At 38.1% G+C, this 21,771-nt stretch overlaps 1 protein-coding gene across 5 annotated transcripts in view; it reads right to left on the bottom strand.

Moving 5' to 3' along the window:
* The window catches only part of KDM3A (lysine demethylase 3A), a 54,916-nt gene that overhangs the window by 6,889 nt on the left and 26,256 nt on the right, over positions 1 to 21,771 (bottom strand). For 4 of the 5 annotated variants that reach the window (XM_039852768.1, XM_039852765.1, XM_039852767.1 and 1 more), the window contains exons 12-21: positions 19,394 to 19,608; positions 16,352 to 16,504; positions 16,118 to 16,213; positions 15,620 to 15,747; positions 13,979 to 14,174; positions 12,567 to 12,739; positions 11,920 to 12,156; positions 10,467 to 10,638; positions 7,885 to 7,972; positions 7,064 to 7,194 (exon numbers count right to left, since the gene is read on the bottom strand). In XM_039852768.1, the coding sequence (XP_039708702.1) occupies positions 7,064 to 7,194; positions 7,885 to 7,972; positions 10,467 to 10,638; positions 11,920 to 12,156; positions 12,567 to 12,739; positions 13,979 to 14,174; positions 15,620 to 15,747; positions 16,118 to 16,213; positions 16,352 to 16,504; positions 19,394 to 19,608 (1,589 nt within the window). Of the gene's footprint in view, positions 1 to 7,063; positions 7,195 to 7,884; positions 7,973 to 10,130; positions 10,239 to 10,466; positions 10,639 to 11,919; positions 12,157 to 12,566; positions 12,740 to 13,978; positions 14,175 to 15,619; positions 15,748 to 16,117; positions 16,214 to 16,351; positions 16,505 to 19,393; positions 19,609 to 21,771 lie in introns of those variants that run through there. The other variant, XM_039852769.1, reaches the window with a different exon arrangement.

Below are 21,771 nucleotides of genomic sequence, written 5' to 3'. Positions count from 1 at the left end.
GGACAACTATAACTCAATAAAAGATCCTCTACTCAATACACAAACACACCTGAAAAATCCACCCACTGGAACATATGAAGGTGGGCAAATTGGAATGAGTAGAGGAGATCAGATTGAGAAAGGACAGGGGCGGTTGTCGCAGATCAAATTCAGCACCCATCATTGCTCCAGTGAGTTCAGTGGACAAAAGGGTGGGTAGCAGGGTTGAACTGAATCCCTTACACTATGGCCTGGATTGTTAAGAAGGGCAGAACCAGTGGTGCACCAAGAAAAAGCGTCTCCTTTTTCCCTGCCCCATCATGGCAGACTCTGGTAGATGTGGCTACGGAGCTTAAAACACAGCACAGCCATTACTGGAAGTGGGGCAGAGCCACAAATTTTGAACTTGCCTTCATAGCCCCACACATCCAGGCAAAGCCCAGTAAGGATGAGAAGCCCCACATAGCATGGCAATATACAAAGCCAATGCTGGCAGGGGGATGGAGCCACAAGAACTTGCCCATATTTCCCATGCCCCGCCCATCTCGCAGAGCCCAGCAGAGGTTGTGGAGACACCTCCAAAAACACAGCAGGGCCAGCGACCATTAATAAAAAGAAGGTAGTGCTGGGAACTCATAAAACTAGTTTTCCACCCGCCGTATTCTCCCACCACAGTGACAGTGCCCCATAACCGAAGAGAGCTGTCACAGAGAGGACACCCATCATCCCAGCAAGTATGCAGCATTCTCCTTAACCAAACAATGCTATTTCACTGCTATCTTAGAGGCACAAATAGTGCACATAATACTTGCACTACACCACCATCTACTGGAAAACAAAAGAAAGTACCCTACCTATCAATCTGCTAAATTCCTGAGAACATACAGCATCTAAACGACAAAAGAACTCCCTACCTCAACTGCACAAGCAGAGAAATAAGCCATCAAATACCATGAACAAGGTAATACTGGAGCACAGAAGGAAAATGGAGTGTCTCCTGACACTAAACTCAGAGTCATAGAAGGACGTGACGTAAATGACAGAGAATTTAAGATTGTAGTTATGAAGAAGCTCAACCAGATATAAGAGAACTCAAAAAGGCAGTTCAAGGAGCTCAGAAAGGAAATTAATGAAAAGGAGTACTTTACCAAAGAGACTAAAACTATAAAAAAGAACCAAACAGAAATTCTGGAACTGAAAAACTCAATAAATGAGATAAAGGATGCATTAGAGAGCATGGGAAACTGAGAAGACCAGATGGTAAAGAGAATTAGCTAGCTCAAAGTCAGAAACCTAGAAATGACCCAGGAGGAAGAAGAGAACTAAGAAAAAAAAATTTTAAGAATTCTCTGAGAACTGACTCCATTATGAAGAGCAACAAAAGCGTAATGGTTATACCAGAAAGAAAAAAGAGAAAGAGAAAGAAACACAGAGCCTACTCAAAAAAATAATTAATAAGAACTTCCCAAGCCTGTGGAAAGAACTGGACTTTAGGAGAGAGGAAGCTAACAGAACACCTAATTTTATCAATACAAAAAAACCTTCACCCAAGACACATTTTTTTTCAAACTGTCAAAACTTAATGACAAAGAATTTTAAAGGCAGCCAAGGAGTCTATGGCCATGCTACCCTGAACAAGCCCAATCTCATCTGATCTCGGAAGCAGGGTTCGGGTCTGTTCAGTACTTGGATGGGAGACCACCTAGGAAGACGAGGTGCTGTAAACTGACAAGGTCTTTGCAATCTGTGAGGTCAACCAAGGGTTCTCTCTCCTAAAAAATGAATGAATGAATGAATGAATGAATGAATGAAAGAAAGAGAAAGGAAGAAAGGGAGGGAGGAAGGGAAGGAAGGAGGGAGGGAAGGAAAGCAGCCAGGGGAAAAGGACTATAACCTACAAAGAAAACCCCATTAGATCATCATCAGATTATTCAACAGAAAACTTACAAACCAGTAGAGTGGAATGAAATATTCAAAATACTGCAAGAGAGAAATGACCAGCCAAGACTAATATGTCCAGTAAAGTTATCCATTAAATATAAAGGAGAAATAAAGATTTTCTCAAACAAACAAACAAATAAAAAAAACTGAGGGAATATACCACCACAAGACCTGCATTATAAGAAACGCTGAAAGGGCCTCTTCTACCTGAAACAAAAATACAAAGTATACAAACCTTTTGTAAGATGAGAGACAGAAGCAGAAAATTGTAACTCTATTTCAGAATAGAACATTAAACAATTATAACATAAAGGTTAAAGGGGAATAAAGCATTCTAAAAAAAAAAAGATTAAAAACATGCAATTTGGAAACAAATACACAGCATAAAAAGGAAAATTTGTACCAACAAAAATATAAAAGCAGAGGAAAAGGATTAAACTTGCACGGCTGATGAAGATACAATCAGAAGAAAAAGGACTATAGTATGTATGAAACTTTTTTTTTTTACATAAACCTAATGGAAATCACAAAACAAAAAAAGTAACATAAAAAAAGAGAAGACAGACAGAAAAATCATAGAAAACCGCCAAACTAAAAAAACAGAGGCACAAGGAAAAAGAAACAATGGAGATACAAAGCAACAAGAAAACAAAACATAAAATAGCTGTATTAAGTCCTCATATACCAATAGTCACCCTAAATGTAAATGGACTGAACTCACCAATCAAAAGGCACAGAATAGTGGGAGGGATTAAAAAACACTCAACTATATGTTGCCTTCAGGAAACCCATCTCAGCTATAAAGATAAACAGAGGCAAAGGTGAAGGGCTGGAAGATGATACTTCAAGCAAATAGCATACAGAGAAAAGTAGGTATAGCTGTACTTGTATGAGACAAGATAGATTTCAAGACAGAAAAGGTATCAAGAAACAAACATGGACATTTAAAATCAAGTTTTTTAATTTTTCAATTACAGTTGATATACAATATTACATTAGTTTCAACATAGTCATTAGACTTAAGAAGTGATCACTCCAATAAATCTAGTATCCATCTGACACCATAATTATTACAATATTATTGATTATATTTCCCTAGGCTGTACTTTATTTACATCCCTATGACTGTTTATAATTGGCAATGTGTACTCCTTTTTTACCCATCCCCTCAACCCCTCTCCCAACTGACAACCATCAAGATGTTCTCTATATCTATGAGTTTGCTTTTGTTTTGTTTATTTTGTTTATTAGACTCCACATATAAATGAAATCATATGGCATTTGTCTTTAACTGACTTATTTCACTTAGCGTAATACCCTTTAGGTCTAAAAGACAAACATTTTAGAATGATAAAGGGGATAAACCATTATGAAGACATAATACTTATCAATACATATGCACCCAACCTAGAAGCAACAAAATATATAAAGCAATTACTGACAGACCTAAAGGAAGAAATTAACAAAAATTATAGTAGGGGACCTGAATATCCCTACCCCACTGACAGCAACCATCCAAACAAAAAGTCAACAAGGAAATAGCCTTAAATGACACATTACAACAAATAGATATAATAAATTTTTACAGAACTTTCTATTCCACAATGACAGAATATACATTCTTCTCAAGTGCAAATTGAACATTCTCAAGGACAGACCATATGTTGGGGCACAAACTTATCTCAATATACTTAAGATTTAGATCATACCAAGTATATTTACCAAATAAAATGGTATGAAACTGGAAGTTAACTACAAGAATTAAGCAGGAAACACCACAAATATGTGGAGAATAAACAAGCTACTGAAAAACTATTTGGTCAAAGAATAGATAAAAGATCAAAAGATACATACAGAAAAATGAAAATAAATATACGCCAAAACAAAATTTTGCAGATGCAGCAAAAGTGGTACTAAGCATGAAGTTATAGCATCACAGAAGAAACAAGAAATATCTCAGATAAACAACATTACAAGAAACAAGAAATATCTCAGAAAAACATTACAACTTAAAGAACTAGAAAAAGAAGCCCAAAGTAAGCAAAAGGAAGGAAATCATAAAAATTAGAGCAGAAATAAATGAAATAGATAATAAAAGACAATAGAAAAAATTAATGAAACAGAGAGGGGTTCTTTGATAAGATAAATAAATTGACAAACCTCTGGCTAGACTCACTAAGGAAAAAAGAGAAAAGACTCAAATAAATAAAAACTAAAATGAAAGAGAAGTTACAATAAACACCACAAAAACACAAAGAAGTATACAAAAATACTAGGAAAAGCTATATGCCACCAAATCTGATAACCTAGAAGAAACAGAGAAATTATTAGAAATATATAACCTTCCCAGACTGACCCAAGAAGAACTGGAAAACCTAAAGAGACTGAGCAGTAGTAAGAAAATTGAAATAGTAATCAAAAAGCTCCCCAAAAACAAAAGTCCAAGACCAGATGGCTTCATTGGTGAATTCTACCAAACATTCAAAGAATTAACATCTATCTTTCTCAAACTCTTCCAAAAAATTCAAAAGGAGGGAAGCCTCCCAAGTTCATTTACAAGGCCAACATTACCCTGATTTGAAAACCAGACAAAGACATTACAAATCAAGGGCATTATAGGCCAATATCCCTGATGAACGTAGAGGCAAAAATCCTCAACAAAATAATAAACTGAATTCAGCAAAACATTAAAAAGATCATACACCATTATCCAGTGGGATTTATTTGTGGGATGCAAGGTTGGTTCAATACTGACGAATCAATTAACATGATACATCACATAAACGAAATGGAGGATAAAAATCGTATGATCATATCAATAGATGAAGAAAAAGCTTTTTACAAAATCCAACATCCATTTATGATAAAAACTCTCAGCAAAGTAGGAATACAGGGAACACACCGCAACATAAAAAAAGGCCATATATGACAAACCCAAAGCCAATATCATACTCAATGGGGAAAAGATGAAAACTTTTCCTCTAAGATCATGAACAAGACAAGGATGCCCATTTTCACCACTTTTATACAACATAGTAATGGAAGTCCTAGCCACAGTAATCAAATAAGAAAAATAAATAAAAGGCATTTAAATTGGAAAGAAGTCAAATTAGTGTCTTATTTAGAGATGACATGATACAACATATAGGGAATCCTAGATTCCATCAAAAACACTATTAGAACTGGTATTTTTCACAGAACTAGAATAATCCCAAAATTTATATGGAACAAAAAAAGACCAGAATAGCCAAAGCAATCTTGAGAAAGAACAAAGTTGGAGGTTATCATGCTACATGATATCAAACTATATTATAAGGCTATAGTAATCAAAACAGCATGGTACTGACATAAAGACTGACACATAGATCATTGGATCAAAATAGAGTCCAGAAATAAATTCACGCCTACATGGTCAATTATCCATGACAAAGGTGGCAAGAATACACAACGGGGTAAAGACAATCGTTTCTTCAACAAATGTGTTGGAAAAACTAGGCAAAAAAAATGAAACTGGATCACCATCTTCTTACACCAGATACAAGAATAAACGCAAATTGAATTAAAGACTTAAATTTAAGACCCAAAACCATAAAATTCCTAGAAGAAAACGTAGGCAATAAACGCTTTGACATCACTCTTAATATTTTTTGGCTATGTCTCCATGGGCAAAGAAAATAAATAAATAAATAAATAAATGACACTACATCAAACTAAAAAGTTTTTGCACAGTGAAGGAAGTCATCAACAAAACAAAAAGTAAACCTACCAAATGAGAGAAAATATTTGCTAATGATACAACCGATAAGGGCTTACTTAATATCCAAAACTTACAAAGAATTCATACAACTTAACACCTAAAAGAAAAACAACATGATTAAAAAATGGGCAGGACCTGAATAGACTGTTCCCCAAAGAAGACATACACATGACCAACAGACATATGGAAAGATGCTCGAAGTCACTAATCATCAGGAAAAATGCAAATTAAAACCACAATGAGTTATAAACTCATACTTCTCAGAATGACTATCATTAATAAATTAACAAACAACAAGTGTTGGCAAAAATGTGGAGAAAAGGGAACCTTCAAGCACTGTTGGTGGGATTGCAAAGTGGTACAGCCATTATGGAAAAGAGCATGGAGGTTCCTTAAACAATTAAAAACAGAACTACCATATGACTCAGCAGTACCACTTCTGGGTATTTATCTGAAGACATCCAAAACACTAATTCGAAGAGATATAAGCATCCCTATGTTCACTGCAGCATTATTTACAATAGCCAAGATACGGAAACAAGATAAGTCTACATGTCCATGATAGACGACTAAAGACTGTGGTACATATATAAATACAATGGAATACTACTCAATCTTACAAAACAATGAAATCTTACCATCTGCAACAACATGGGTGGACCTACAGAATATTATGCTAAGTGAAATAAGTCACAGAGAGATAAATACATACGATTTTATTTGTATGTGGAATCTAAAAACAAAATAAACAAAGAAAACAGAAACAAACTCATAGATACAGAGTATAAACTAGCAATTGCCAGACTGGAGGGTGGATGAGGGGCTGGGTCAAAAAGGTGAAGGGATTGAGAAGTACAAATTGGTAGTTACAAAACAGTCACAGGGATATAAAGTACAGCAAAGGAAATATAGTCAATGTTACTTAAATAATTATGTATGATGCCAGGCATGTACTCGACTAATCAGGGGGGTCACTTTAACCACTATGCTATACACCTAAAACTAATATGACTGTCAACTGTAATTGAAAAAAATTAAAAATAAAGTTGTACACCTGAAATTTATTTTTAACCAATGTTACCCCAATCAATACAATTCTAAAAGTTTTAAGTATTATTAAGAAACATGTAAAGATTTTACAATATAGTATCAGCTGTACAAAAGAGAAAAATAAAACACTGCATATGCCCTACAACTATGAAAAAGAAATACGCATACATGTGGCCAAGTAATGAAAGGAACTATGCAAAAATGAAGCCTATTGCTGTGTTAAATGTTGGGATTATAGATGTTTTCCTATCTCCCTCCTGAAACATCTATTTTCCAAACATTTTGATTTGCTTTATTTCCATTATAATTTTTTCAAATTAGCCATTTCTTCCTTACCGTATGCATTATACATCTTGGGACCAAGATCTGGCCTAACAAAGTAGTTTGGCAGCCTAGAGGCCAAATTCAATTTCCCATCTCTCCGTGTATACTCAGGAAGTGGAATGTTGGCCATAAGATCATCAAACCTGGCACAAAACAAAAAATTTGAAAAATAAGCTTGCCTTTCTAATTCATTATTGCGTGATCTGTTGTTCCTTCTACACGAAGGCAATAAACAAAAATATCTGTGCCCATGAAGACTGAGACAACATTAACGATTATTAAAATTAGAATTTTAGTAGTTATGAATAAGAATGTCGTCTTCCTCTCCTATACCACACACGTATCCAAACGATATGGAATATTTCAGATAAAAGATTTGAGCGATAAATTCCTGAAGATAAGGACACTCAGGGATGTATTATTCATTATTTCCGAGGATCCTTTTTAAGGTTTAAGTTCAAGTCAGGAAAATTAATCTACCAATCCAGCTGTCTTGTTGTCTAATGCAATGACATCACTACACTGAACCCCACTGAATCCCTCTGCTGCGCCCTATTCAGCACTTGCAACATTTGAGCCGCCTCTTCTCTGGCAGAGCACTGCAGGGGAAACGTGCGGAACTTTCATTAGACATATCTAAAAGTCAGTACCTTCTTCATCTCACTTAAAAATACACAGCTCCAAAGTCTATAGAATTAGAATGAAAAATCGGCACCAGTAAAATTATGGGACCGTCCATACGGCCCTGAAAACGATTTTCTCACTCCCTCAAAAAAGAATTTATCCTACTAAATCAAGGACAGAATCATCTACCCCAAAATCCATAACCCTACCTGGAAGGCATCATATCTCTAAAATCTTCTCCCGGTGGCCAGTCCTTAAGTTTCAACACCATTGGTTCTTTATCATTTTTCAATCGGTCTGAAAAAAATAACCAGAATAACTGAATTATTACTATTCATAACTCAGAAACAGACCAAAATAAATGGCCAATTAGCATTAGCAACGAAAACCAATTTTATCTCTGCAAAATCTTCATTACCTGATAATACTTAGTTATATAAATGTTTACTTTTCTTTAATATTCCCCTCTGTCAATTGCTAACACTCTTCTACAGTGCCAAGAAATTCATTTATACCCAGGAGGCAGCAAGAGGTAGCAAAATAAAGATCACTAACTCATTTGTTTCAGGGCTCTTTTTTTAGGTGCTTATTAAACTGCTACTCCATTCTTTGAGATTTCCACCACTCCCTTTTACCCATCACACATAAGTGGTATATTGACAGTTGTCCCTTTCACTCAGTCTCCTCTTTGTATATAGAGTTCTGGAACAAGCAAGCAGCTTCCAACAAAACAGCAACGGACTTTAACAATCAAAGGCCACGGTGGGGGGGCGGGGCGGGGAGTTTTCTGAGGCTAGCATGAAATAGAAATGACTTGTTTTACTCAGAAAGACTTAAACTACCTGATGTTATATCCAGGGAGAGAACTAGGGCCAGCAGGACCCACTCTTTGCTCCCCATCTTCTGGAGAGCACACATAAGGTTTAGTCAGAACTATTTTCTTGTAACAGTTACAACTAATAGCTGTTATGGGTCATGCCAAGGAACCAACAAATAAGGAGCTCTAATTGGAAATGGTATATTGATAATTATGATCAACAGCAATGACAACCATTATTTCATTTCTTGATGCGTTCCAGTCTCTGCTAAGTGTTTTTAACAATTTAATCCTTACGACTAAACCCAATATCCCAATGAGATCAAGCACTATTTAATATTCTCAGTTCTGGATGAGGAAATTTACAGATGCCCAAGGTCCAGCAGAATTGGAACTGGAACATGGGTTTGACTTCAGAACTTGTATTCTTGAGGACTAACATTTGTATAATGTTTTACAGTCAACCACGCACTGTTCCATAACCGAATTTAAATAGGTGCACACTCCAGGAGGCAACAAAGATAAGAAATCACAGGGTACAGAGTCTATTCAGAACACCAGCCGCACTCCAATGTGGGTGGCACATTGGGGGTGTATGTAGCAGGATCGTCAGTATGGAGAAGACAAGTTGCAGCTGACTGGGCTGACTTAACCATTTGTAGGCATGAGGAAGTCTGTATCTCAGAAAAGTTAAATCACCAAGCCCATATAACAGCAAGTACTTATTCAGAGTCAAGATTTGAACCTGGGCCTCATTGGGGAGCGCTGTGGTTGCTGTGCCATAAGATCCCCTTCATAGGACTTGCTGCCCAGACACAGCTGTAGGGTCTGCCTCAGCTGCAGAGAGCCACCTCACCAGGTCACTGCCCTTCTCAGGGAACCAATATCTAGAGACTGAGGAGGTAGGGGAGTAAAGGCCCTGACATTTCCCATTTTAGCCCAAACTGAGACCATGAGGGCCAATACTTGCTCCAGAACTCCCCATCACATTGGCTGAGGCTTTGTTGAGTATGCATTACAGCTGACTCCTTTTCCTGCCCAGTCCTGCTTCCCACTTCTTTCGTCATTTACAGATACTGATCCCTAGGCAAATATCTTACATCTGAAACTCCATCTTAGCATCTAATTACGGAAAACCTCATCACATCTTATACAAGAGTTAGCTATAACTTTGTTTTAAAGTCTGTTGAAAAGTATAGACCATAACCTGTAAATATGAGTAACAGAGAATAAGGAAGCAAAAGATTAAAAAGTGAAAGTAGTTCTTAAAAGGATGAGAGTGATGAATGAGCTTACTTGAATCACAGAGCCATAAGAATGAACTGGCCAAACCTTCCAGCCGAGATAGGAGCATGGTGACCCATGGTTGTGCTTATGTGAACCATAGGGTCTGGTGTGGACTTCACCTTCTCAGAAAGTTTGCTGACTGGCCAGTCCACAGAAAGGGCCAAACCTCAGCACGGACAAGCCTTCTTACTGTCACAATCCCCCCTCTCACCCAGATGAAGTAGACGGTGACCAGGAGACCCTGTGTTAAATGAATTCACATTCCCTGGTACTTTCAGGGAAGACCTACTTACCTTGTTAAACAATAATAAAAAATTAAAAAAAAAAAAAGAAAGATACATGAAGGTAACACACACATAAAACCACCAGCCTTGAGTCATAAGCCTTGACTCTGTGTTGCTCTCCTGCTGGGCACAAGTGGAAGCACAGCATTCATGTCACACGACAGACATGGAGGCACTGGAAGAACAGATGACCAAAATCTTACCTTTCTAAGAAACTACAAAGTGAATCTGTCTCAGTTCAAATATATAAACTTTGTAAACAGAAAGAAAAAACAGATACTAATTTTAAACTCCCAAATCCTGGAAAATACTGTTGTTGCCACCAAAGGTCTCAGACTCCTGGTATTTCTGTGCCCCTCCTTTCACATTCTCAACACTCCTCTAAAAGGTCTTTAATACATACTTGGAACATCTTCAAATCCGTCCCAGAAGTCTCCTACTGTGGCTCCTGTGATGATCTCATTTGTTCTACAATTAACTAGGTCGACTTCCTGACTTCCAAACTCTTTCCTGAAGGATTCGGGTTTCCAAAGTTCAGTGTTTAATTTGTGATGCACTCCCGACACCATCACTGGCTAAAGAAGAGAACAAAGACTTTAGTTTGAACTCCCCCAGCTCTTTCCTCATACCCGTAGCAGCCGCTATTCAAACAGCTAGCTGCTGGTTTGTTTCCCTGTGGGTCGTCCTGTCTCAGATCCCAAAGTACCAGCTTAGTCCTCCAAGCTCCTGTAGCATTCCTCGTCTTCACCACTCATTCGTTACACACCCTTTGCTCTCAAACTACATTAGTAAGATTCTAGGAGCAAGGATCACACCTTCTGACTCAGATCCCATTATCCACAGAATACCAGTGACAAGGCTCAGGGTCAGGCAGAAGATGTGAAGGAGAGACAGGCCAGCAGGCGAGTCCTGACAAACAGGGCACTGCCACTGGCCTCCAGCCTGTTATATGAAACTGAGTTTGCCAAGTCCTTCGATTACCTAAGACAAGCCAGAAATCCTGATCTTTACATGAAAAAGCCTGACTGGAATACTGATAATGAGTTCTATTATTTTTAAACATTATGTTATCTATGCTGGTGGTCTGTATTCAGTCATTGCCACGAGCAAATTTTAGTTAGTACACAGGGCTGAAAAAAATTTTTACAATTTTTTTTGTTGTTGTTAAATACGTACATTTTTCTGTGTGGCAATTCCCCAAGTCCTGACCTTGTCCAAGAGCAGTATTCCTTTCGTTAGGACTCTATTTGGCCCAGAAGAGAAGCCAAAGATTCAGAAAACAAAAACCAAAACAAGAAAGCAGAGGAGCAGGTCTACTTCTCCTTCACTATCAACCAAAATTTAAGACAGAACAACACTGCCCTGTAAAGCAGGCCCCTTGGGAGACTACACACCAATTCCAAGATGACACCACTTGGCTCTGGCCCATCTCAAACTGCCTTCAGTTCAAGGTTTTAATTCATGGAAGAGGGATGCATGATCATCATATTTTGTCCTGCTCCCAATCCCATCAGCCTCCTAGTTATACTCCTACTTCCCCTACTGAGATGTGTCATGCAAGAATCACTGAGTCCAAAATGTTCTCATCAAAAATCCAATGCTGATGACTGGTCAAAAGCAGTCAAAACCTCATTAGAAAAGCGAGCTTAGGAATGTCTGCTGAAAAAAATAAGACTCACAGCCACACTCTGTCTTAATTATATTCACCTTAAACAGTAAAGTATAGAAATAGGAGATAAAGTATATACCAGTTAAAACTGAAGATGCGGGGAAGGACGGGTGGGGCTGTCCGAGTCTGCCAAAGGTACCGAGAAGGGGGATTTGAACGAGGCTGGGGGAGCAAAGGACCCTCTCACCTGTCCTTGTTTCCAGCATTCCCTAAACACGTTCCAGTTGCTCTTGTTGTTGGGATCCTGCAGGCACAGCAAGCGATTGTCACACAGCCAGTAGTGAGGTGTGTCAAAGCCCAGAATGCTGGGCTTGATCGTCAGTCCTTGAGGCCTCTTAGATAAATCAGAGGACGTCTTATTTTGCACCAAAGAGGCAAAGATGTCATCAAGGATTTTTGGTGTATTCTTGAGTCCATTTTCTGTCTGAATTTGAGAAAGAATAGAAATCTTATATATGCCATTCCCTACCATCAAAAACTCATTCCTATAATGGTAGGACAAGAACACATTACATATCCAGGAGAGTCCAAGCCAGGACCCCAGGTAAGGTAAGGTCCGGGACCCTAGGACAAAAGGTAAACCCCCTCCCCCACTTGACATCACAACCAACGGAAGCGGGTACAGGAAAAAGTGTAACAAGAGAAAATGGCCCAGCCCAGTACCAAAATCCCATGAAGCCCACCTGTCAATGACATGGCCTCCTGTACCCAGGAAGGAAAACCTAGGATTCATCTCTCTCTTTCTCCTTTCTGTCTCAATTTCTCTAGTCTCTTCCTGTTCTGCCTGTATTCATCTTTACTAGGCAGAATAGAAACAATACAACAAATGCATACCTTTCCTGCAGAAGAATTCAAGAGATTTCGGAGGAAACCAGAATTATTGTTGCTTACAGGTGTCAAAATTGTGCTGTTAAAGGTATGGAGGACTGTGCTGGATTTGCTCAAAGGGGGTAGGGGTGGAAGGCATTTGATTTCATTCTTTAAAACTGGCATCGCTGGTTGTTTTTCTAAAAACGAAACCAAAAACATACAGATGGAAAAGCATTCTAAAAGACAAATCCCCTTCTAGTCTTCTAGTAACAGAATTACTTTGGAACTTGGTTTTCATTTACTAGAACTGAAAAACAGCATAAATACCAATGACATTGATTTAGACAAAATTTCCAATGGGTATATAATATCTACTATTCAAGGTGATACTATGGTAAATGGTCTTTTAAACTTCCATTTTCTATTTGTTTCTGGTATATAAAATACAATTGATTTTTGTAAATTAACACTGTAACTAGCAACCTTGATAGATGTTTATTAAATATAGATTTTTGGAGGGGTTTTCACATGTATAACCAGATTACCTACAAATATCAACAGCTTTATCTCTTTCTTTCCAACTCTAATATAGGAATTCCAGTACAATGTTTAATAGTGATAGCAAGTATGCTTGTCTCTTTCCTGAAGGCACAGAGAAATATCAAAAAAAAAAATGTAACCAATTTAAAAATTCTATCATTATTTATGATGTTTGCAGTTTTATTGTAGAAATTCATTATATTAACGATATTCCCTTCTATTCCTAATTTAAGGTTTTTAAAAAATCATGAATAGGTATTAAATTCTACTACTATTCTGTGTCTCAGCACGTGATTTTTCTCCTACTTTTTGAATGTTCGTGCTTGCTTCGGCAGCACACATACTAAAAAATTTGAATGTTAAACTACACCTGTATTTCTGAAACCCTTGTCCTTGCTGTATAATTCTCTTATGTATAGTGTTGAATTCTATTCATTGAAATTTTAAGATCTTTGCATAAAAGAAATTGATCTGCAATTTTTCTTTCTTTTAACATAGCCAGAATCATGTAAATTCTAATCTAACTATATGATTCTAAACGCCATGTTCTTTATATTATGATCTAGCATCCCGAGACAACAGCGCAGATGAGAAAAATAAAACTGAAGCCAGAACATTCCAATTTAGACGAAACATGAACCACACGTAGGGTAAGGATAAAGGCAAAAAAAATCTCCATCTCAACCTTACCTAGGGTTCTACATCAACAAACGTTCTCCTCCATGGTGCTTCATTTTGAAAACATACATGTGTGTCAGGTCTCAGGGTGACTACAGGAACCACTTTCCATTCTACATGACTTCTAACCACACTTCTCACAGCAACTGAGGCTGCCAAGTCCCTCCGCAAATGGACTGAAATTCCCAGGAACCCAGAGGAAAGCAGGAAATGCTCACCCTTGTTTTCTTTGTTGACATTCCCGCTGGTCAGGTCTGCCAGCCAGTTTAAAGGAGATGTGCTGGCTGGACAGGGCGGCTTTATGCTGCCGGATGCCTTGGAGGCAGCGCCTCCACCCACAGCCATCGGCTCCAGCACTGAGGGATTGTGCTGGAGTACAGTGCCAAGAGTTGGTTTTTCTCCAGCTAAGGAAGTCTGCATATAAAAGGAGAATTTTACACAAGCTGAAAAATTCCATTTCCATTTTCTTACCTTCTCCCCTAATATCTCACCAGTAAGAGATAAAATATCCAAAACAAAACCAACTAATAGCCCTGGATATCACCATGGCTGCAGTAACCTTTCAAAAGAGAACTATAAAGTGGGAGAGATTTTAATTTTTTAGCTTCTACATATTACTAGTGAAAACATAAGATATGTTCAGAATTTAAATACATAAGGTACTACCCTCTCCCCGCCTTTATCACCCATCCATGCTCCAACATATCCCTATCGCTCCATTTACCATGGAGCTTTAAAATGACCATTTTGTGCCTATCTCCCCTGTGAACTCACACCAGTATCCTGAATGAGCACTCAAAACAGAGTTGCTGAATGAATAAATAAATGAGGTGGGGTAGGAAAGGTACAGCTGTGATTTCAGAAGGAAACTGTTCAGGAAAAAAAAAGCTTTTGATTGAGCACGGCGGAGTAGACTTTAAAATGTGATGAACATCTCTTAAAAGAAGTCAAATGGGAAAAATAATGGAAAGAACACTTATCTGTTACTTAAAAAAGTGCCTTGACACCTCAGCTGGTCAGTTTATGCACACATTAAGAAGGAAAGGACAGTCAAATTCCTGCTGTGGTCCTAGCCCTCCCTTTACATGTGATGTTATTCTGTGCTGCCCAATTATCAGTGGGGTTCGCTACTCCTCTACTACTGACAAGGAAGCTGAAACACACATAAATCAGTTCATTTGAGCCAAAGCTATGCAACTAGAAAGTGGCAGAAAAAGAATTCAAATTTAGTTCTCACTCCAAAAATCACAACTCTTCTACCCATGCTGCCTTTGACACCGCAGTTATATGTAAATGTGAAAAAAAAATCTGATTAAACACAATGTGGAAAAATGATGAGTAGGGTGAGGGAGGCAGTAGGGGGCAGATGTGATGGAAATGAAGGGGATGTCTCCAGGAAGACCATGAGCACCAAGGAAATGTACATTTTTTTATGTTGAGTGATGGTACATAAAGATTAATTTCAATATTGTTTCCTTTAACTCTTCATGTACATTATTAGTTAAAACATACTTAGTAATTTCAAAAATTTTAAAGCTTACTGGAATTTTAACTCTGCAAACATGAGAACTTTTTAAAAACTTTGACAGCAACTTATTAAGAAGACTGTAACAAAAAAGGTTTTTGCTTTTCTAAGAAACAAAAATTAAAAACCTACTAGAAATGGTACAGATGAAGAACACAAAAGTAATGTGAAACATGAGAATGGGTCTACCAAGTGTCAAGTGAAACATATGAATTCTCCTTCCACTGACAGCTACTCCCATGTTCCTTTCCAATACACTACAGAAATGTGAGCATTTTGAAAGCAGGCAGACAACAATCAGAAGGATGGTGAATCTAAGCATAAACAGCAATACCTGTTTTATGTCCTCCTTTGAGACTGGCTTTGAAAAGAGCTTGAATTGCCTGTTAGAACAGGGACAATTTGCCTTTATGCCCCATTTTGCTCTTATAGAATGAACAATGTCTCCAACATCATAGAGAGCTAAAAAAAAAGAAGAGACAAACATGTGAACAAGGATATTAGGTATTTTCAACCTCAACACTGCAAAGCTGAAACTGACATTTCCAACAAAATTATTTTTTAGCAACATGTTCCTCACACGGTCTCCTTTTCATCCTGCTAAGTCTGTCTTTCTCCAAATGCACCATTTTCTTTCCTTCCACAAAACTATTTAGGAGACCTTAATCAAAAATTTTTGGAGGCATTATTTAATATATTTCTGGACAATTTATGGTACACATTAAAATAAGGTTAGCAAGTAATTATACTATCCAAAGTAAAGCCTAATTACCAGCCCCTTTGAGCTAACCAAAACAAGGGGTAAAGAAAATCATTGCACCACGTGAAATACCTTTTCCAGGAATAATCTGTGTAGGCATCAAGTTCTCTGGTTCGTGTATCTGACTCTTCACACATCTTATCCAAGAGAAAGTCTTGTAGGCAGCACCTGCAAATAACTGATTTGTAGTACCTGTTCTTCATGAACTCTGGTCCTAAATAATTCAGGAATCCATCAACCACAAAACAATGAAAGGCTTAATTTAAGTGTAAAGGGAGCCTAGAGCAAAATTGAATCAGTTCTCACCCTGTTGGCAATTTTTCCTCTTCATTCGGTAGCAATCCACACACACTCCAAACCCACACCGAGGACACACCCAGTGCAGGTTGAAGATGGTAGTGTCACACACATCGCACATTTCTCGAACACCTTTGACAGCTCGCTTCCAAGCAACCTGTCCTACAAAAATCAATAAATCACTTAGTCTTGGGAAGGAGAGGGCTTCTGGAATAAAATGTTTAGGGGGAGGGGAGCTGATGTTATTCCCCCCTCCGACAGGAATGCCATTAACTCTGTTCGCATTCCAAAAGCCCACCTTAAATCCACCCCACCCTTGGGCCTCTTCACACTGTAAACAGTCAGGTGCAGTTTTACCCCCTCTAGGGATACATCAGAATCTCTGCTCAGGCTGTGCCTGCTCCTCCACCTCTCCCACTCCCGCTAAGGAACTCTGCACATAGCTGGTGCGTCCTTATTAAGTACTGCTGACTAAATCAATGAAAAAAGCAGCAGTGATTGGTTATTCTGGAGTTCAGACGTGGATATCACACGGCAGTGATTCTTCATCTTTGGGGTCATAAGCCCCTTTGAGAGTCTGAAGGCAGCATGGATAATGCTTTCTCCAAAGGAAAAAAAAATGGACCCAGATATATACATCCAACATTTGGTTATTCATGGATGCCCTGAATGCACTCAGAATGCCAGTTAAAAACCTCAGGGCCCTTAGGGAACTGGGAGGCAGCAACACATTAACCCAGTGGGGGCACAACAATCCACAGTTGGCTCCTTCATGGGCCAAATTTAAGAACTCTTATTTTGTTAGTGCCAGTAGTGATGCAGACGCACCCAGAGGTGACTCACAATGACCAAATATCCAACAGATTAAGGCATAGTCCCAAATTCTACCAAGCAGCATTTTCCATTCTAGGGACCACGCCCTGATAACTGGAGAGAACGCCCTTCCAGGACTGGGCAGGCCATATATAATTGTGCACTATTATGCAGAAATGCCAGATGAGGTGACCAAATTAGGCATCAGAAAGCTTTGATCGAAGAATATGAGCACAGGGAGGAATCTCCCTCGGTCACAGAAAAGCTCAATGTCTGCTGGTCGGAACACTCTTTTTTGTCTGTCTGTCTGTCTCTCTCTCTCCTGAACGATACTAGATCAATAATGCCACCTTCTTGTTCTACGGAGAACATCTTTTTCCTAATCCAGTCTGTGATATATTCATTAATTCTTCAGACTGACCACAACGCAAATGACCAACCTCAGTTTGCATTGAGTTAATCCAATTGCTGAGTGAACTTCTGCCATTTCATTATAATGCAGTAGCTCACTGCATATAATACACAAAGCTTTAAGGCATTTTGCAAATGAGATTTTATGAACTTCACTTTGGTCACCTGAATTAAGACTGTTTCATTAGAGAACATTCTGGGACCTCTCAGCCACGATTTAATGATTATTTGTCATTGCAAAGACAGAAAAAAATGTATTATGGTTGACATTTGCTTCCTAATCTCGGGATGAGAGGAGTAACCCCAATGGGAACACCCTGTAGGCATCTTTGAATTATCACTCAAAGTGAGTTCCTCTCTCCAACTGACCAGCTAGTTAGAGATAAAAAGGAACAGAGTAATCAAAAAGGCAAGGAGGAAAATGGTTAATCACATTTAAATCTCCATGGACAGAGTTTCTTATTATGCCTATTTGTGAATGGAAAAAATAAATTTTTCAGATGACTCACCTTTAACAAAGAAAAAAAGCATTAGTTGTTTAAAATAGCCCTGCTGATTCAGGAATGAAGCTACTAACATATTCCAAAGAAGTTTTCTAAATTCCAATCATTTGGACCAGTTACTACCTCGATCAGTTACTTAAGATTATTTTTCTTTAACTCTACCTACTTTTACTTAAATGTATATAATAAAGAAACTTTGCATATCTCTACCAAAAATAGAAAACCAGTATCACTTGTCCTAAACAAATTATATGAAAAACAACTTTAATAAGACCGACCTTATTAGAGCTTCTGCTACCCAACAGAATTGAGTGATTCTAAAGCAGTTCTCTCCAGCATGACTTTGGCTGCCCCAGGAGCTAAACAACCCCATTTCCCTTCCTAGCTCTGAATTGGGAATACCCCAGTTCTCATTCCGTGGACTCTAAGATGTAATAGTATCCCTACCTAACCAATAAATTATTTTTGTGCTTAAGCTAGCTTCAGTTAGCTTCTGGTAACTATGACCAAAATTCTTAAGACTGGTATGGTATGTGAGGTTGCTTGTATTGCCTATGTAAAGTCTGAAAAGGTATCTACCAGAGGAATGGGAAAGCTTCACTTTTAACTTTCGACTGCTTGGGAAAAAAAAATGATGGAAGAAAATGTAACACTTAAAAAGAGATGCCCCTTGGTGCTTCTGGTTGGATCTCTCACTTTGACAGAGGCACATAAACAGAGAGGTGTGCTGTCCTCCCAGATGTCATACCCTGAGATGTCACCCTGCAGGCTCCAACAGGTTACCTACACTGATCCCTATGGCTCATTGGGCTGCCAAATCAGTGTAACAGTTGACGATATCTGCACACACCCTGTTGGAACCTTCAAGCATCTCCTTAAAACCTTGACTCTAACAGAATCATCTTATTCTGAGCTTGTTTTCATTCTCATTCCTGGACCCTCCTCCCCCGTCCCACCCCCCCCAAGACTGTGATTGAAACTTTCTTAAAATAAACCAACCTGAGGCCTCATCCCCTTTTGGTGAGCCTACACTGCTAACAAGGCTGTGCAAATCCCGCCACCACCTCACCTTTAACTTTCTTAACAAAAAAGGAATTCCACTCCTTTGGTAACTGCCCCAAAACAAACCCCACAGATAGGTGACTCACACTGATGCAACCAATAGGTAGACTCTCTTACTGAAGAAAAAAATGCAACCTTATCACACCAAAGTCATCTCAACTTCAAGGTGAAAATGAAACCCATGCAATTAGGACTTAGGTATCATTTAGTAACAAAAATCAAGTTGGACTCAAAAATCCTACCCCCTAGGAGATGCTCTTACTGTGTGGCTCAATAGTTGACATAGCTTCCTTTTCAGAAATCACCATTTGACAGAAGTGGTCTCCAATGTTGGCCAGAATATATTTTGCTGTGTCCAGATCAGTCCCCACAATGTTTTTGGCTAAAGGCAACCACAAACCAATTGCTTCACTGTCATACTTATTTGGTGTTAAGAAGCCTTCTACCCGCAACACACCATGCTTATTGAACTGTAACCTAGAGGAAGTGGAGGGAAAAAAGTGCGTTACACACATAGAATTAATTTACAACCTGTAGTTTCTCTTTAAATGCTATTTAAATCAACAGATTCCTTCCTAGTTCTCTATAATCTCCGTGGCTAATTACAGCCAATTGCTATTGGCAACATCAGTAGAAAGACAAAGTTTTCAAAAGACCAGAGAAGGGGTGGTTTGCATTCAAACCATGATCTAATCATACTGCCTCCAGAAACAGCTGTTGAACCACCAGACGTGGGGCTTAACAGCTAGGACAATCACAAGTCACTACAGAAGTAAAATGATAAACAGAAGGTGATAATTTGATCAGATATGAATACGACTACTGCTTCAGGAAATATGCTCAGCAAGGGAAGATTAACCCCGGACAGTCACTGAAGCTGTGACCACATAGATCCATAAGGTATTTAGCACCCATATGAATCCTTCAAATTACAGTGCAAGCTTCTGGAATGACAGGCAGTGTTAAGATGGGCGTCAGTACCTAAAAAGGTGGAGGAAAAGGCAGAATGCTTTCTAAGTATTCTCTTTCAATATTTTTGACACTTGAATGTGTTTTCTAAGCTACGTATTCGTTTTTAATTTAAACACATTATATATCAATATACTTGGAGACACTGGAGTGCACATAAAACACATAGTGAAGTGGGATACGACAGGTACCAACATCATTAAATTTTACAGGAGCCAGAGGAGGAAATGTTAATTATGAGGTTTGTGGGGCTAATATAAAGAAGTCCTCATGGTAGAGATAGTAATTAAGCTAGACCTTGCAAAAAAAGGTAGTCACTAGGGAAGAGAAAGCATGGCAAGAAAACATTTCATACAAAAACAAGAAAAATGCAGGGATCTCGATTCCTTCGCTAGTCACTGGGCAGTTACTGAAACTCTTTTGCACCTATGAGACACACATAAAGTTGTATTTTAGAAAAACTATCTGTCCAGAAGAGCATAGAATGAAGTGAAAAGACACTGAAAGTTGCATAATATGCAAACGTGTTTGAAGTAGCCCAAGGAGAGATTCAAGTTTTTAATTGCTAGCCAAAATTAGAGATAGTCATAATACTAATTGAATTTAAAAGCCGTTTCAAAGGTGAAGGTGATGGCAAACAGGACCAGGCCACTGAACTTTACCATTGAGAACTTACCCCCTCCTATTTCATCTGCAGGAGAATTTAATGAGAAACAAACCTGAAGAGGAAGCTAATGACAGTGTCATTCTTCACTAAACATTGAGAGGTGGGGAGGGAAAGCTCTGTTTTAAACAAAAAAGTGAGTTTGTTCTAGTTTCTACTATGCGACATTAAGGAAAGGCACTTTCCCCTTCAAAGACGCCAAAAATGAGAAAACAGCTAAGTCATAAAATCAATAATTTTTAGATAGTTACAAAAGTTATTTAAAAAGCTCTAATAATATTCAAAATAAAGAAAAAATTATCCCCTCCTTAAAATGCTTCTACAACTTACAACAAAACCAATATCTCATGAAGTCCAGTTAAACCTTTCACAACAGAGGAGCCAAGACATGAAATCGAGTCTATAATAGGAATACATAGATTTTGTACAAAGCATACCCATTTTATGCTTTCTTAAAGATATACGTTAAGTACCCACAAATGGAGATACATCCTAACATACTAACCTGTACTAAAAAAAATTTTTTTCCAGAGAATAGAACTTTTATTGAGAACTTTCGCTAAGCCAGGCGTTACTCAGAATATACATTAATATATGTGTATGTTAACATGTTAGCAGTTATCACAGCTCTAAATGCTACACACATAATTTATCATGGTGCTTTTGCAATTTACTCAGGAATGAATGGGGTAAACTACTATCTAAAAAACTCTCGTTCATTGACTAAGCCTAAATCTGAAAGTTACCGGCACAAGTATAATTATCTTTAAAAATTATGCATTTAATTCAGTTCATCAGCAATCTATAATCTTGATAAAACTAAAAGGGAGAAAGAAATAGTAAGAAATTAAAGTCAACACTGCTGTTTATAATCAGAACTAGCTAAACCTGAAAGTATCTAGATTTCTGAGAAAGTGAATCATATCTAAAGTTTACCTAAATCAGAGCAACACTGCTCATTTATATGTCAGAAAGGAAAGAAGGAAGGAAGGAAGGAAGGAAGGAAA

This window comes from Pteropus medius, unplaced genomic scaffold (assembly GCF_902729225.1).
Source record: "Pteropus medius unplaced genomic scaffold, Ma_sr-lr_union100, whole genome shotgun sequence".
Classification (NCBI taxonomy): Eukaryota; Metazoa; Chordata; class Mammalia; order Chiroptera; family Pteropodidae; genus Pteropus; species Pteropus medius.
This window is presented reverse-complemented; position numbering and strand designations above follow the sequence as displayed.